At 43.2% G+C, this 16,659-nt stretch overlaps 1 protein-coding gene across 1 annotated transcript in view; it reads left to right on the top strand.

Annotated features, from left to right (window-relative positions):
- The window catches only part of CUBN (cubilin), a 138,948-nt gene that overhangs the window by 89,406 nt on the left and 32,883 nt on the right, over positions 1–16,659 (top strand). Inside the window, exons 34-47 of the mRNA XM_035129760.2 lie at positions 129–245; positions 854–967; positions 1,442–1,570; positions 1,954–2,086; positions 4,483–4,688; positions 5,756–5,937; positions 6,951–7,143; positions 8,204–8,401; positions 9,704–9,850; positions 11,469–11,659; positions 12,285–12,468; positions 13,617–13,791; positions 15,785–15,963; positions 16,073–16,282. Of these exons, the coding sequence (XP_034985651.2) occupies positions 129–245; positions 854–967; positions 1,442–1,570; positions 1,954–2,086; positions 4,483–4,688; positions 5,756–5,937; positions 6,951–7,143; positions 8,204–8,401; positions 9,704–9,850; positions 11,469–11,659; positions 12,285–12,468; positions 13,617–13,791; positions 15,785–15,963; positions 16,073–16,282 (2,358 nt within the window). The remainder of the gene's footprint in view (positions 1–128; positions 246–853; positions 968–1,441; positions 1,571–1,953; positions 2,087–4,482; positions 4,689–5,755; positions 5,938–6,950; positions 7,144–8,203; positions 8,402–9,703; positions 9,851–11,468; positions 11,660–12,284; positions 12,469–13,616; positions 13,792–15,784; positions 15,964–16,072; positions 16,283–16,659) is intronic.

Raw genomic sequence — 16,659 nt, 5'->3', positions numbered from 1 at the left:
AGCCTCGCCACATATTGTCAGCATCTGTACTTGCAAGATTTTTAAGGAAGGTCTAATTTCATCATGATTCCAAGCCCAGTTTTATATCACACCTTAACTAATGTTCATTTGTATCTTTTATTCCAAAGAATGTGGAAGTGTCTTGGAAGTTGATTCAGTTGGTGCAGCCATTTCCTCTCCTCTGTACCCGGCCAAGTACCCAAACAATCAGAACTGCAGTTGGATTATCCGAGCTCAGGAACCATGTAAGTTAACAACACACACATCCCTCTCTTATGGGAAAGCAGGCTGAATGACTAACATCCTCCCCTCATCTGTGATAACAATGCAAAATTCCTTCTTTTCCTCTTTGCAGGAAGTCCTGCATCCTGGTAGATGGGCATGGCCAAGGGACACTTAAATCTTTTTCTGAGTGGGAATTAATGTGAAAAAAATTAGGATCTGGGGCAAAATGAGATAACGTACAATTTCGCCATTCTGTCCCTAAGTGCCCCAACTATAAGGTTTCAAGGTTGTGCTGAATGCTATAAAGCTCAAATTACAACAGGGCAAATGCAAGTCTTGTGCTGGCACAAAAGAGCCCACAGTTCTTTGAAACTAGCATTCATTTGCAGATAGAATTGTGAATATATGCCCAGACCAGGAAAAGAGAAGGGAGATTGCTGTGCATAAAAATAGTGGCAAGAAGGAGTTCATGCATGTCTGAACCATCTCAATATGATTAAGTGGTTCTATCCTGGTGAGAAAAAAATCAAATCAAATAAATAAATAGCCAGCCTTCAATGTGAACATTAACTCAGGTCCTCCTTTTGTGAAATGTAAAACTTTCCCTTACATATCTTTCTCTCAACAGTCAATCATGTCACAATGTCATTTACTGACTTTGAAACTGAAGACAGATGGCATAATTGCAGCACTGATTACGTAGAAATTCAAGAAGGGGATAATTATGATGCACCTTTGCAGGGTATGTTAGCATTTACTTATTTTGTTGCAATATTATTATTGTATTATTATTATTATTATTATTATTATTATTATTATTATTATCATAATCATTATTGCTTTAGCAAATTCACTTGTTTGCAGACAAAATTGTGACCTTTAAAGTTGGGAATGGATGGAAGATAGGTGACATTTAATACCAGGTGTGGGGTGAATTTGTGCAGTGCTCCCCTCTTCTGTACCTGACATGGAATTTAATCCCCTCAAATGTGAGGGCTTCTTATGCCATAAGTATAACAGGTAGTAAGGCCCTTGACACCTGTATCTTCATTTTGGAAGCTATCCCAGAAGCTCCATTGAAGAGCAATATAGTAAGCTTCTTTAAACAGAAAAAATAAAGAAATGAGGACAGGCCCATGATTAATGGATGAAACAGGACCCCTTGCCCTCAAAAGGTCTACCAAACATTTAATTTATCTTATGTTGGTCTTTTCAGGACGCTACTGTGGCACCACCATTCCACATCCTGTCACTTCTTTTGGCAGTGCTTTGTCTGTCAATTTCATCTCCAATGGTGGCAATACTGCCAAAGGTTTCCATGCCATTGTTGCTGCATCAACATCTGGTAAGCCTGCATACTCCTAGATTTTAAAGCTTTGCGGTTCGATGCCACCTGCTAGGCAGGAGTCCGCAGTGTAACATTTTAAAAAATGTATTCTAGCCTGCACCTTTCATTTAATGCAAAAGTGCCATATGAGGACCGTGGAAAACTTTCAGCCCCACAATGTGCAAGAGTAGAGAAATTGATCCACTAGAAAAGCTTCCTATAGCTAGGATTTCCTCTTCTGAGTCATAAATCCGAGATGAAGATATTTGCTTTTCTCAAGAAGCTATACAAAAGGGAATTCCCACGTTTTCGTGGCTATCAAAATCTCTAATCTGCTTGCAGTATCTTTCTCCTTTTCCATTGGTCTTCTTGCAGCTCATTTCTCCCTCTCTCCTTTGCAGCCTGCGGAGGTACCTTCCATATGGAGAGAGGAGCCTTCAATAGCCCCAACTTCCCTGAGCCTTACCCGCCAAATATTGAATGTGTCTGGAACATTCTGGTCTCCCCTGGCAACCGGCTCCAGCTGTCTTTCACGTAAATTGAATTTCCAAAGGGTTATTGTTCAGCCTTTTAATGGAGCTCCAGGAAGGAAACGCTGTGTTTAGTAGGAAATGTAATTACCAGCATGCAGAAGTGTAGCGGTGCCCACAACAACAACTTGGAAAAAGAACACAGTAGTGGCCATAAAGGGCCTGCCGTCTGTTTCTTCCGCCGTGCATTATCGAGAGCATATCATGGTAGACATTGAAACAATTGCATTCTATGCTGTAAATGCCACTCCTCTGGCATAGCAGAAACAAGGAGAGATTATTAGATATCCTCCTTCTTTTGCCTCTGTAGGATCTCTTGCAAAACAAACACATGTATATATCCCAGACTAATCAAGCAGTTATTATAGTACATGTCTATGATTTACCAAACTGAACTGGTATTTCATTCCCAAATACTTCCCTCGCCCCCTAGTCCAGAGTCTCTTGCACAGTTGTAAGAAATGAATGTACAATGTGGAATGAAGCAGGTGCAGTTCATCCTTATCTCCTTGAGGAAATCATGAAATTCTATGTGCACACTCCTTCTAGGCAAAAAACCAAGTACATCCACATTAGTGCACTAAGCAATTAAATCTAATGGCATGCACCCACAAATGTGCCAATAAGGCCAGCACCCACAGCATTCTGTCACACACACACACACACACGTGTGTGTGTGTGTGTGTGTGTGTGTGTGTGTGTGTGCAGTTTCTTCCCAGTTCTTCATAACTGAAAGGAAAATCACAAAGTAGTAGGAGGTCTTTGAACCGTCTTTAAGATGTCAGTTATTATCTGCTGTGTCTGTTATCAGTTTTGTATCTTTTTATTTGGGGAAAGCTATTTATCTTTTGAATATTGGTCTTGCAAAATTGCTCCTCTAGCATGTTCCAAAGAAAAGCTCTAAATGAGTTCGAAGTGTGTCCAGATGGGCGGAAGTGCCCTGAAGACACTTAATATGGGCCCACTTAAACTGGAAGGAAATCTGAGTAGTGATATTTTGTGCATGTTAACCATACAAAACTCTGGTTTTGATTTTCTATTCATGGCTGACCTTTGAAATACAGAATACAATTTTGATACAGGAAAAATACAGTTTACCTAGCATGCAGGGTTCAGATTAGTTCCTGGTGTACACATATGACAAAGCCAATTTGTTCAAGAATGAATAAGTCAGCCAAATTGTTGCTGGTGAAACTTTGAGATGTAGAGGATCCAATTTTTAATCCCCTCTCCCATGCTCACAATAAGACTTGGCCAATGTGTCTTAAGGAAATAGGGTCTGTAAATATGTGCAGAATCCTATATAATCCCTGCTCAGAAACATCAACTATTCCCTACAAACCCTTGGATGAGAAAGAACAACTTCTGTATAAGAGCAAACGTATGATTTAAGACAAAATTGCAGTTCAGCATCTTTCATTTAGCAATTAAGCCAGAACCCATTGCATGTGCTTTTGAAGTCATGCATTTTGCAAGGAATGCATACACACCCATGGACAAAAAATAAAACTAAAAATATACCCAGAACCTTTAAAATGGCAAGGAGCTTTTCCTTTGGGTTTCATGCAGTTGAAAAGCAAAATAAACACTGAACCTCCCCCCCAGAAAAAACCCAAATTAGGCATTTCCTTAAAATTGAAAGAATTCTGAACACTGCATTTGTCTAGATTAGAATCATAGAATCATAGAATTGGATGGGACTTCGAGGGCCATCTAGTTCAACCCCTTGCAATGCAGGAAACCTGCCAACAGCCATCCCAGGTTGGGCTCGAATCACCAACCTGCTGGTTAACATCCAGATGCACTGACGCATTACGCCACAGGATCCACAAGCCAACATGTGTTAATTGACTTACTAATGCCAGTGTGTCAAGCAAGCTGGTTCATCTCAGTTGAAGAGCACATCCTTCCAGATGTGTGGAGTGGTAAACAGATGCCTTAAACCCTGCATGATAGCACATAGGGTGAACAGGATACCATGGGTGGTATTCAACTAATTCAGAGTAGACCCACTGAAACTGACAACCATGACTAAGCTAGGTTTATTCATTTCAATGGGTCTACACTTAGTAAAACTAAGTTGTATACCACCCACGGAAAGGATAGGATATAGAAGTAGACAGTATAACAGGATAGCCGCCATTTTGTAATAATGTGATGAGGCTCACTGATAACTTTTCCCATATGCGTTACACTGCAAATGGACTGGATCCCATTTCATACAGAATATTTTGGAGCCCTTAAATATCATTAGCATTTTACTGACCCTTGTAAGAGGAAAAGTGTGAAATCACTGAGAGATCATTGGTCGATGCAGAACATTCATTTCCCTTTGTATTTTATATTCTATCCCATGCACTGTTAAGTCAATTAATGTGCCCACATTGCTGTTGAAAACAGAGATTTTCAGGTGGAAGCAAGTGGCAACTGCTCCAAGGACTACCTAGAAATTAGAGAAGGCAATTTCAGTGGCCAGCTGGTGGGACGATTCTGTGGTGACTCATTGCTGGAGAATTATACGTCTATCACTGGACATGGCCTGTGGGTTATATTTGTCTCAGATGGCTCAGGTGATGGAAGGGGCTTCCAGGCCACATTTGCTCACAGTAAGTAAATATTGAACTCAAAGGGAAGCGATCACTTTACAGATCATTTGCAAGCAAGGAAAGAAAGATATGTGTAGACGTATGCCTTGATTATATTGCTGTGTTTTCACTTCTGGAGCATGTAGCATCATGTAACTTCCTTAACTTTGTGATAGCTTAGCACACACACACACACACACACCTGTTGTGGGTAGGATATAAGTACTGAAGATAAATAAATCCCCTGGGATTCAAAAATCCATAAAATATGAAGAGGCAATGTAAAGGTTACATCAAATAAGAGCATGTGATTTGCCATTGGCTGCATTCTTAATCAGATGCCCTTGGTGTCTGTGGTAGAGGTGGCAGGTATGCACTGGCAACGTGGAAGGGGAAAGCTACCGTACAAAATTCAGAAAGTAAAAAATGGTGGATTACTAGTACACTGACTCAACTCTAAAAACAAGACTACACCTGCTGAAATCCCCCTTTCCATACAACTATTAAATGTGCAGGAGCAATGCCCTCTTTTGTATCAGGACACCCTGATACAACTCAGGGTCCCTCTTCACTCAGGTAGGAGTGGACAGCATAGTGGGGCTTCACCACTCACCTGACCTCCCTCCGGCTGAGTCACTGCTGCATACAGTACTGGAAAGGAGAGCAGCTGCAAGGTTGGCACAGTGCAAACATGCTGGCAGGATTTCCCTTCTGCACTGTGCCAACCTCACCATCACCTACCCTCACCCCCTTCTCCACCCTGCCATTCAGCAGTGGCTCTCCTAGAGGAAAGTCAGGTGAGCTGTGCAGCCCCAACACATTGTCCATGGCTGTACCCACATGCTTAAATTTTGGGGCATGTAGGCATCTATGGATCTTTAACCTTATTGTTAAGTTAAAATAGCAAAGCCTTGCAAGGAAAAATGAAACTTAAGGCAAGTAATTGGAGGCAGTAATTGGTGGCGGACAGAATCTCGAAGAAAATCTCCCCTCTTTTACCTACATAACAGAATCATTCAACAGAACATTAGTAGTAGTAGTAGTAGTAGTAGTAGTAGTAGTAGTAACAACCACCTCTCATTTTTCAGTGTTTGGAAATACTGTGGTGGGAAGCAGTGGACAAATTGCATCTCCACTGTGGCCTAGAAATTACCCTCAGTACTCCAACTACCGGTGGACAATAACTGCCAACACAACACAAGTGGTCCATGGGCAACTCACACAGATGGATATTGAAGATGTGTATAGCTGCTACTTTGACAACCTGAAGGTGGGGCTTGAACTTGCAAACTTTTTTTATTTTGGTAAACTCTGGTACAAATAAGTCACAAAGCGAAAGGAACTGTCAGATTATTAGATCTCAACTTAAAATGACTGGGGCTTGAAACAGTATTTTGGCCGCACATGCAACCACTTCAATCCTCCCACCATAGGAGCATAAGAAGACCCCTGCTGGATCAGGCCAAAGGCCTATCTAGACCAGCATTCAGTTCTTACAGCAGCCAACCAGATGCCTGGGGGGGGGGAACCTTTCTGACAGAAGCAAACAGGAAGTCTTTGCTAACACAAAAAGTGGGGAGTATTTGGGGGGAGTATTTGGGGGGATGAAAATGACAATGACAAACCTAGACAGCATCTTAAAAAGCAGAGGCATCACCTTGCCGACAAAGGTCTGTATAGTTAAAGCTATGGTTTTCCCACTAGTGATGTATGGAAGTGAGAGCTGGACCATAAAGAAGGCTGATCGCCGAAGAATTGATGCTTTTGAATTATGGTGCTGGAGGAGACTCTTGAGAGTCCCATGGACTGCAAGACGATCAAACCTATCCATTCTTAAGGAAATCAGCCCTGAGCGCTCACTGGAAGGACAGATCCTGAAGCTGAAGCTCCAATACTTTGGCCACCTCATGAGAAGAGAAGACTCCCTGGAAAAGACCCTGATGTTGGGAAAGATTGAGGGCACTAGGAGAAGGGGACGGCAGAGGATGAGATGGCTGGACAGTGTTCTCAAAGCTATGAACATGACTTTGACCAAACTGCGGGAGGCAGTGGAAGACAGGCGTGCCTGACGTGCTATGGTCCATGGTGTCACGAAGAGTCGGACACGACTAAACAACAACAACAATTTGGGGGGAAATCTGAAAAGTGGCCTTCTTTTCCTCAGGGGGTGAGAAAGAGAACTGTGGGAAATTTGCTCAGAAAAGTGTATCCTGAAAAATGTTGACTCTGCATCTAAAAAAAACCCCATCAGTGTGTTACTAATCTTTATTCTCACTGTTGCAGGTATATGATGGGCCCAACACACACTCTCGTCTCATAGGAAAGTACTGTGGTGTAGCCCCGTTTTCTTTCACCTCTTCTGGAAGCTCTGTTACTCTCCAGTTCACCTCTGATTTTTCTGTAAATGGAAAGGGCTTCCTTTTGGACTGGAATGTGGTGGAAGCACCTACAGCTGTGGGACCTGGCATTCCTATAGGTTGGTCTCCTGTCGGTGTGGATAACCTTTTCGTTTCAGCAACTGAGAGGAAGGCAGACAATGAAAGTGTATGTTTGTCAGTCTGCTATCATTCAGTGGTAGTCAACTTTATTTCAGGCATGCTTTTAAGCCAAGTGAAACATTTGAGAGCATACCGTTCTAGTGCACATGCCAGTACGCATGCCAGCTTAGTGTTGCCTTGGCTTTTCCATACAGAATCAAGGAGCAGGTGATAGCACAGCACAAGACAGAGAAGCAGGAGGACAGGCTTGACTCTGCAACACAATTAAGCCCATAGACCTCTACTCATATCCTAGGAAATCACAACCCCAACACCTTTTCCACCTGTGGCATTTATCTTGAAGATTAGCTACCTATTGTATAGTAAACCTTTTGTTCAATACGAGGTGGTTTTGGCAGTAAGAGGGATTGCATTAATTGTCAGGTAGATGCGACAGCTCAGTTACATTATATTTGCAACAAGATTCAATGGTGGACACTGCCTTAGATTCCTTTAAAAGCGGGTTAGACAAATTCATGGAGGATCATAGAATCATAGAGTTGGAAGAGACCACAAGGGCCATCCAGTCCAACCCCCTGCCAAGCAGAAAACACCGTCAAAGCATTCTTGACATATGGCTGTCAAGCCTCTGCTTAAAGACCTCCAAAGAAGGAGACTCCACCACACCATAAAAGGCTACGTTGAACCTCAGTGTCAGAATGCAAGGCCAATTGTTGGGGAGCAACAGAGGCCCGCTCCCTGCCCACATAATAAAATAATCAGGGGAGGCCCTGATTTTGTATCAAGAAGACATTAGGTGGGCCCAATACATGCATGGACATGTTGTACACACATGTACACATACTCTAGCAGGGATAGGGCACCAGTGGACCCCTTCAGTCCCAGCCAACATGGCCAATGATCAATGGGCGCTGTAATCTAGCAATCTAGAGGGCTACAGTACATAGAAACAAACACGGAAGAGAAACAAATAGTGTTGTCACTAAACAGGATGAAAAAATAATTTATTTTTACCCGTGATTTTCTATTTCATGTCAGGAGCCTGTGGGGGTTTCTCAAGAACCAGTGAAACGCCTTCATTTCTGTTCTCACCGGACTGGCCTTCAAACTACAGAAATTTTGCCGATTGTACATGGGTTATCAGAGCGCCAGACTCAACAGTGGAGATCAACATCCTGTCCTTGGATATTGAGTCTCATAGCTCATGCAACTACGATAAACTTGTCCTGAGAGATGGTGAGAAACACTGGCACCTTTCCATAGTTGTGGGCCGCAAATGGAAATCCTGGTTTATGCAATTTGCAATTCTCATCCTTGCCAGCTTCCTGTGTCTGCATGTCTTCTGCCTCCCCTATTGTGTTAGACTCATGGTGAGCTGGGGCTCATCCCTCTAGTAGGGGACTCTCACAGATTTCTGCCATCAGATAGGGCTATCCAATGGAGCAGAGCTACAGCAATAGCTTCCTAGCGGCAGTGTCAGTTCTGCTTACTAGGAGGAGGGTATGGAGAAGGCAAGGCCCAGGGCCGTATGGGTGCAGCACCAGGAGTGCTAGATTGGCTCTGCTGGTGCACTCACACAGCCTCAACCTCGGCACCAATTCACCCCCCCCTTCCTTCTTCCATTAAGTAGCTGTGGTGGTGCTGCCGGGAGGCTATTGTTGCAGCTCCATACCACTGCATTTTAAAATGCCACACAGAAGTATTTCCAAAGGCCACCAAGCACCTGCCACAAAGTCTGAACAGAGAGACAAACCATGACCCTAGGGTCTGACACAACACTAAGCCAAACCATGTCTTAGCTCTGATTAGTTCCGCAGCAGGAAAACATGGCGAGGAAAAAGTTGCCCATGGTTTTCATTGTGAGTACCCACACACTCATGGATTCCCACTGTCATGCTTACCTTCCAAGTCCCGGACTCTGTCATGCTTACCTTCCAAGTCCCGGACTCCAGAATCCGGGACCGGCAGCCGTGTGACACCAGAAGTTGCATCGACGTAACTTCCGGTGTCGCTTTGCCCTTCTATGGGCACCAAAAATGGCTACCACCGGCATCAAAAGTAGCTTCTGCGCATGACCGGAAGTGCGTTGACGCAACTTCCGGTGTCGGCCCGCCCATCTATGGGCACCAAAAATGGCCGCCGCTGACACCGGAAGTCACGTCTACGCACTTCCGGTCATGCGTAGATGCGACTTTTGAAGCCGGCGGCCATTTTTTGTGCCCATAGAAGGGCAAATCAGGAAAAAATTGGCCGCCGGCAGGAGAAAATAACGGAGAAAAATGGGAGACAAAGTGATACGGGGGGCCACCGGGAAAAGGTAAGTAAAAACGGGGGTTTCCCGGGGAAAATGGGGTACTTGGCAGCTATGCTGTCATGGTTTGGCTTAGTGTTGCATGCAAACCAGTCCGTCTTCTAGCTACCAATGAAATGGTGAACGGAGAACTTCCAGCTCTAACATTGCCTCTCCAAATAAAACATGGCTGTTTCTTTCACAAGTAATGGAAGTATGAAAATGCAATTTCCCTTTTTTTCCCATAGGAGACAACAGCCTTGCACCAGTCCTGGCCACTCTATGTGGTCGTGAAGTTCCTGGACCAATAAGATCCACTGGGGATGCTTTGTTCATCCACTTCACTTCAGATGCAAGTATTACTGGTGCTGGGTTTAATGCTTCTTACCACAAAAGTAAGTTGTCATTTAAAACTGTTCTTTGAGTGCCTTTGCATATTTAAGGGTGGGGGGGACTGGAAGGAAGTGATTATAGAATATCTTTATTTTTTGTACTGTTGCCTGTCCTGTCCGGCAATAATCCTCTGCACACACACATAAATGTTGTGAATCCCAAGGGTGCATGTTTTTTGAGATGTAATCTTAAATTCACCCAATTTTCAAGTGTAACTTCAAAACCACTGCACAATTATTGTTGTTGATATCTGCCTGGATATCTGCCTGGAAATGCAGAGTAAGAAAACATTTCTCTATTATGGTAAGATTTGCAAGCTGCCTTTGTACTGCTGTGGGTTCTTTTTTCTTTTTAAAGGAAAATGAATTGCATACCACAAAACAGTGCAACTGTTCTTACGTAGTTAAAAAAATTTTTGTAAGTCCCTACAAATGCAAAAAAGAAAGAAAGAAAAAAAGGGAAGGAAGGAAGGAACCCAGATGTATATGATAACAGGATTAGACTGTTGCAAGATGATTATTTTTTAATGTACCTCTGTCCTGGAGAAGCAGAATAATCAAATTACAGAATCTTAAAATGATACAAGAGGAGATGCCTAGTCCTTCATACGTTTCCAAACATTTACAGTTGCTTCAGAAGAAGTTGTCGCTTCCCATGTCAAGGAAATAGCACCCCAATTGTTGTAGGTTTGGCTTTTCAGCAGCAAACTGGAGTGGGAGAGATAGGTTTGGCTGCAAGTAGCCAGTGAATCATGAAACAAACCTTTGCTGAAGCACCGAGCACCACATGTTACACATAATATCTGGCTCTAGAGAGAATTAGTTCTCAAATTTTTGTATTTCAAGATATATTAGTGACAAATTTGATTGTGGAAAAAGCACAACAGCAGCAATCCTATACATGCTACCTGGAAGTAAGAGCCTCATTGGCCACAATGGGACTTAACTTCAAGTACATGAAGCAGCAGGAAAAGGTGCCACATTCAAAAAGTGCTGAACCACAGCCAGAAAGCGGGAATTTGGAGCATATTTCTAAGGTGCTCTGAATCCTTCCTTTGCAGCTGTAGCCCCAGGGTGAATTCAAGCCACAACTGCAAATGATGATGATTATTTTTTTGCAACCACAAATTGAGTTAAGGTCAGAGCCACAAAGGAAGCATTGGGAGTTCACCAAGAGTGCACATCCCAATTCTACCTTTGAAAACCGCAGGCTCAATGTAGACTCACCTGACATTGTATGACATCAGGTGGCTGACAGGTGGGCAGCCACACTCACCTGTCAAGGTGGCCCATGGAGAAACGTGCCATTCTGGCTCTGTCCTGCCAGCTGGATCCCATTCCCTGCCTCTGTAATTAAAGTGACTGGCATAATCTGTAGGCAAAGATCTAGTAGAAGATCTCCTACAAATGAATTAATTGAGCCTGAAAACATGTATGTTAACGAGTTTGGCCCAGACTCATAATATGCACTGCTTTTGTGAGGATGATTCTATAAGAGCTAGAAGCACCAAACGGATAAATCTGAGATTTCAGAGTTTTGGACAGAATAGGAATGAAATGTAATAATAAAAATAAAAGTAAACAGTCCTTTCCTTAACAGAGTCTTATTCCTTTAACTTAGGTTGTGGTGGTTATTTGTACACAGACAGTGGTGTGATCACTTCACCCAACTATCCGCAAACCTATCCTCCTAACCTTAATTGTTCTTGGCATGTTATGGTTACTGTTGGCTTCATCGTTGGCATCCATTCTGAGGAGCTGTTCCAGGTGATAAATGAAGATGCTGCCTGCAGCCGTGGAGATTATGTTGAGGTGAGGACAATAGGAAAGTAATATTGAAATAGCTCAGCCAGTTACTCTTTTGTTTCTGAGCATCAGTTTATAGTGTTGTGGTTCTATCCAATAAAGTCATCCCATTAGAGCAAAGGCCTTCCTCTTCCTTCCCCACATGAACCCCTCCAACCTGTTCTAGGTTTTCCTCAACCCCAGAACAGATTGGGATGCACATAGAAAAGGGAGGGAGAGGAAACTCTGTTACACAGGCAGAAGTTCATGTGCTAAAGGGAGGGAGTTATTGGATAAAACCATCTTTAAAGCCTTAACTGGCTTGTGTCCAGAATACCTTATGGACCAGTAATGAGCTTGCTTACTTCTTACTGGTTCCTTGTTAGCCCTGAGTTCCCATCATAAAACAGTAGCATTCCCCTTTTCATTTTATGGGTTGAGACACAAAACCTATAGTGGGTTATTGACTTTCTGACATCTTAAAAGGCCTTAGGCCTGAAGCAGCTGAGTTAAAATCCCAATTCTCCCCTGGATTACCTGTCCATTTCAATTCCACATCTTTAAAATGGGAAGTAATAGCTTGTTCTCATAGATTTGTTGTGAGAACGAAATAAATCATCTTGCACATTTAATGTTTTGTTTTTGTTTTTAGCTTAGGAATGGACCAGATATTTCTGCCCCACCGTTAGGACCTAGCAGCAGGAATGGACGCTTTTGTGGTAGCAATTCCCTTTCTACAATGTACACCACAGACAACCAGCTATTTGTCCACTTCCTTTCTGATAGCAGTAATGGAGGGCAAGGTTTCAAACTGAAGTACGAGGCAAAGGGTCTTGGTGAGTATTGGCACTAAATACAAACAGGGGCTACCGAAACATTCATGATACTCCAAATCAGTGGTTCTCAAATTATGTCGGGATCCATGATTGACAGGAACATTAAATGGTTAAGAAGTGCCCAACTGGCTCAGACCATACCTCCATCTGGACCACCATCCGTCATACCATAATGGCCAACCAGATGCCTCAGGGAAGCCTACAAGCAAGGCAGGAAACCAATAGCTCTCTCCTTCTGTAATTCCCCCCCCCAGCAACTGGGAGTCTGTGACATTGGAAAGCCCATTTAGCCATCATGGTTGATAGCTGTTGGTATACTGCAAAAATTCAGCATGGCTTCAGTGCCGGGGTCCTTGCTTGAGTGGAGGAGCACCAGCTTGGTCAAAATACATCCCTGGACCTCATTTGCACATTACCTCTTCCAATACTTCTGGTGAAGGACCACACTGGCATATTTCTCAGTTGGTGTTTTATGAATGCCTGTAGGGAAACAGCTACAAAGTCTCTATGGCATATAGCATATGAGGAGAAACTTGCCTCCTTTACAAATGACCCAGTTTAAGGGGCAGGGCATGCCGCTGGTCTTGCCCCTAGGCATTGGGCATGTCACTGGCCCCACTCTCTGGACGTCAGTGTGTTGGTGTAGATATCTGCAGGGAGGAAGCTAGGCATGAACATCTGCATGGATGTGAACTTCCACGCAGCTGAGACTCCCAACCATGCAGGTGTCACAACTGCATAGAAACCTATGCACAAGCTACTGCTCTCAGGCAGGTCTTCCTCTCTGCATATATCATTGCTGATGCATATGCATCCAGGGGACAGGGACAGTGGCATGGCCCCATGCCGTGATCATTGTATGAAGTCCCCTCCATGAGGATGACTCATGAAGAGAGCATCTGTGTGTTAATTTTGAAAGGAAGGGCAGAACTGATAAAACCAAAGCTATAAACGATTTAATGTCAAAACTTACACACACACACATACAAAAACAACAACAGAAGAATGTATCATGTATTGTCCTTATGATACCAGAAAATTAAGGTGAGTCTCATAGATGATCCATTTTGGTGTGTTTATAATAGGAGACATTATTATACACATTCCTTATAGTATTCAACCAGCTCCTCCTCATCTTCTGATTCCAGCTTGTGGAGGGAACTTCTATATCAGCCAGTCCAACCCCTCAGGATTTGTCTCTTCACCTGGCCATCCTGGCAATTACCCACCGCATGCTGATTGTGTGTGGACGATCATTTCTCCCTGTGGGACTGCAGTGGAGCTGCAGTTTGAAGATCACTTTGATATCCAGTCTTCACCCAAGTAGGAGCACATTGTTGTATTAGCTTTCTTTAAATTTCCTGAAGCTATCATGGAGGGTTGGGGGTTAATGTAATGGGGTTCTTGCTTTTATTCCTCTTCTAAATCTAAAGACAGGAGTGACTGGCATGGTGGGGTGGTATAGCAGAGCTCTCCTGGCACCAATGCTGCTGCCACTTATTGAGATGGTGCAGGGACAGGGCAGGGCAATGGGGGGTGCTGTGCGGGTGCACCAGTGGATCCATTCCAGCACCTCTGCTGGGGCACCACTGCCCACCTGTGCACCATCCCAGTAAGCTATGGAAACACTGATCTCAGGACATTGGCTCTATGGCACCGCAGTGGCTGCTCTTGTCTAGCAGATGTATGGTTGTAACATAATCAGTATTGTACTTACGCTACAGTAAAGCAAAATGGTACCGCTGGCTTTGGGGGGAGGAGGCCTTTTTGCAACTGCAGGCTAGCAGGGACCCTCCTCCAGAACATTCAGTCTGTTTCTCTGCTTGTCAAATGTCTCCCCATTAAAAATGGTGGGATATTCCAGTGATACATGATGGGGAAGAGCTCTCATCCCAATCGACACTTTCTTCTGTCTCAAAAATGAATCATAGTTATCGGAGAAGAGAGGAGCCTGGGTGAGCTGGGTGATGCCATAGAGCAGGCATCCCCAAACTGCGGCCCTCCAGATGTTTTGGCCTACAACTCCCATGATCCCTAGCTAACAGGACCAGTGGTTGGGGAAGATGGGAATTGTAGTCCAAAACATCTGGAGGGCCGAAGTTTGGGGATGCCTGCCATAGAGGAACCAGGATGTCTGACAGCCAGGGTGGGATCTCCTGAAACCTGCTAGAAAGGTAGAAAGACATGTAGGGAGGCAACTAGCAACCTAAGGAAGGGGCAAGTGCTAGCTTTGCCTTAGCTGAGCATTATGTTCTTCTTTAAGGGCTATATCAGAGCTTGAGAGCGTGTGACGCTCCAGATATTTCTGAGCTGCAGCTCCCATCATCCTGGACCACTGGCCATACTGTCTGGGACAGTTAGGAGATGGGAGTCCAGCAACAGGTTCCCCACCACTAACCTACATGCATTGCATCAGTGGAAGCATGACTGTGTCAGTTGTTTCACAGGCATGTTTTATTTGCTATAAATTCGGTGTCTTTTGAAGGATACAGCATTTATATCCCCATTTAGGATGTACTGTTAACTTTAAAATAAATGTGAAGAACCTTCTGGGGGAGAGGTTTCTAAGAATCTTTATATTATCAGTTTTGTTTGCCTTGTATATTCCATTAAGAAGAAATAATAGAGGAGAAATGTTCTTCATCTTACATTCCCTGCAATCCTACACCGAGTTCTTTCTTTCTTTCTTTCTTTCTTTCTTTCTTCCTTCCTTCCTTCCTTCCTTCCTTCCTTCCTTCCTTCCTTCCTTCCTTCCTTCCTTCCTTCCTTCCTCCATCTGCTGATACTCAGGGACAATTATATGCCCTAAAAGCATTCCCACTGAATATATATGAGAAGAAAAAAATCATCCTTATGATACGGTCGATTTCATAGCCATATGTGTCTGAAGATAGTCCCAATTACACTTCCTACAGTGATTTTTAATTAAAAGACTTCAAAAATGCTTGATTGATCTAATTGCATTCATAATTGGCACTTAATGAATCAGAACTAAGCATTCTAAATTCAGTTTTTTAACCCAGCCCTCAAAAGCCATTTTTGATCATGCTTCAGATAGGAGGGTAAAGTACTGCAGAGCAAACTCTCCATAATGCTGTGACCAATTTGGATACTTCTTGCTCTATAATTGATTTATATCTCAGGTGACCCTAGGTATTATTGATTGTTGGGGTGTCTGTCTCTGTTTTTCCTGCCTCGCTCAGAATTCAGCTACCATGTCATTCACTGAAGGATGTTAGTTCCATGTTTCAGATACTTCCTGAAATGTTGCAAAGCAATTTTCACCAGTTTAAATGTATCTGTTGCCTTCTCTCAGCTGCACATTAAGTTACCTTGAATTGCGAGATGGTGCCGACGCCAATTCACCAGTAATCGCCAAGCTTTGTGGGAATTCTTTACCAGGCATTCAAAGGTCATCTGGCTCTACCTTATATATGAGATTTCGTTCAGACAGTATAGACCCACACGCTGGATTCAATGTCAAGTATTCAAGAGGTAAAATGAAAAAATAATAATACCCAGCATTTTTACTGATCCCAAATCTTTAAATGGAAGACTGGAATACGTAGGACCATTTCAGTGATTAGACTCTGTTTCTTTGCAGCTGTTTGTGGTGGAACACTGACGGGACAAAACGGAGTCATTGAAAGTGCCGGATTCCCTGATCTCCACTATCCAGACAATTTGCTGTGTGAATGGTTTCTCCACGGACCTGTGGGTCATTTTCTCACCATTCGATTTGAAGCACTAGATATCCAGAACTCATCTGAGTGTGGATATGACTACCTGGAAATTCGAGAACAGTATGCGTCAGGTCTGTGAAACCATGCCGTTACTCTTTCTTCCTTGCATGTGCAGAGAACTAACAGTCTGATACGATTTTCTCCTAAAGTCATTACAATTCTGAGTAGGGCATGGCTGTCCTTGTGAGCAGGCAACTGGGGCAGAACTTTGGAATCCTCTCTGTGCTATCCCTCGCCCCACCCCATCCCAGAAATGTCAGTTGTTTATTTGTTTGTTTGTTCGTTCGTTCATTTGCATGCTTGCTTGCTTGAAAAGTCCTAATGATAAATGGCATTATTATTATTATTATTATTATTATTATTATTATTATTATTATTAAAATATGTATACCATCCATCTGAAGATCTCAGGGTGGTTCACAGCATAAAAACACAAACTAAAAACACA

Source organism: Zootoca vivipara, chromosome 12 (genome assembly GCF_963506605.1).
Source record: "Zootoca vivipara chromosome 12, rZooViv1.1, whole genome shotgun sequence".
In the NCBI taxonomy this organism is placed as follows: Eukaryota; Metazoa; Chordata; class Lepidosauria; order Squamata; family Lacertidae; genus Zootoca; species Zootoca vivipara.
The sequence above is the reverse complement of the archived record's forward strand: the minus strand, read 5'-3'. Positions and strand labels throughout refer to the sequence as shown.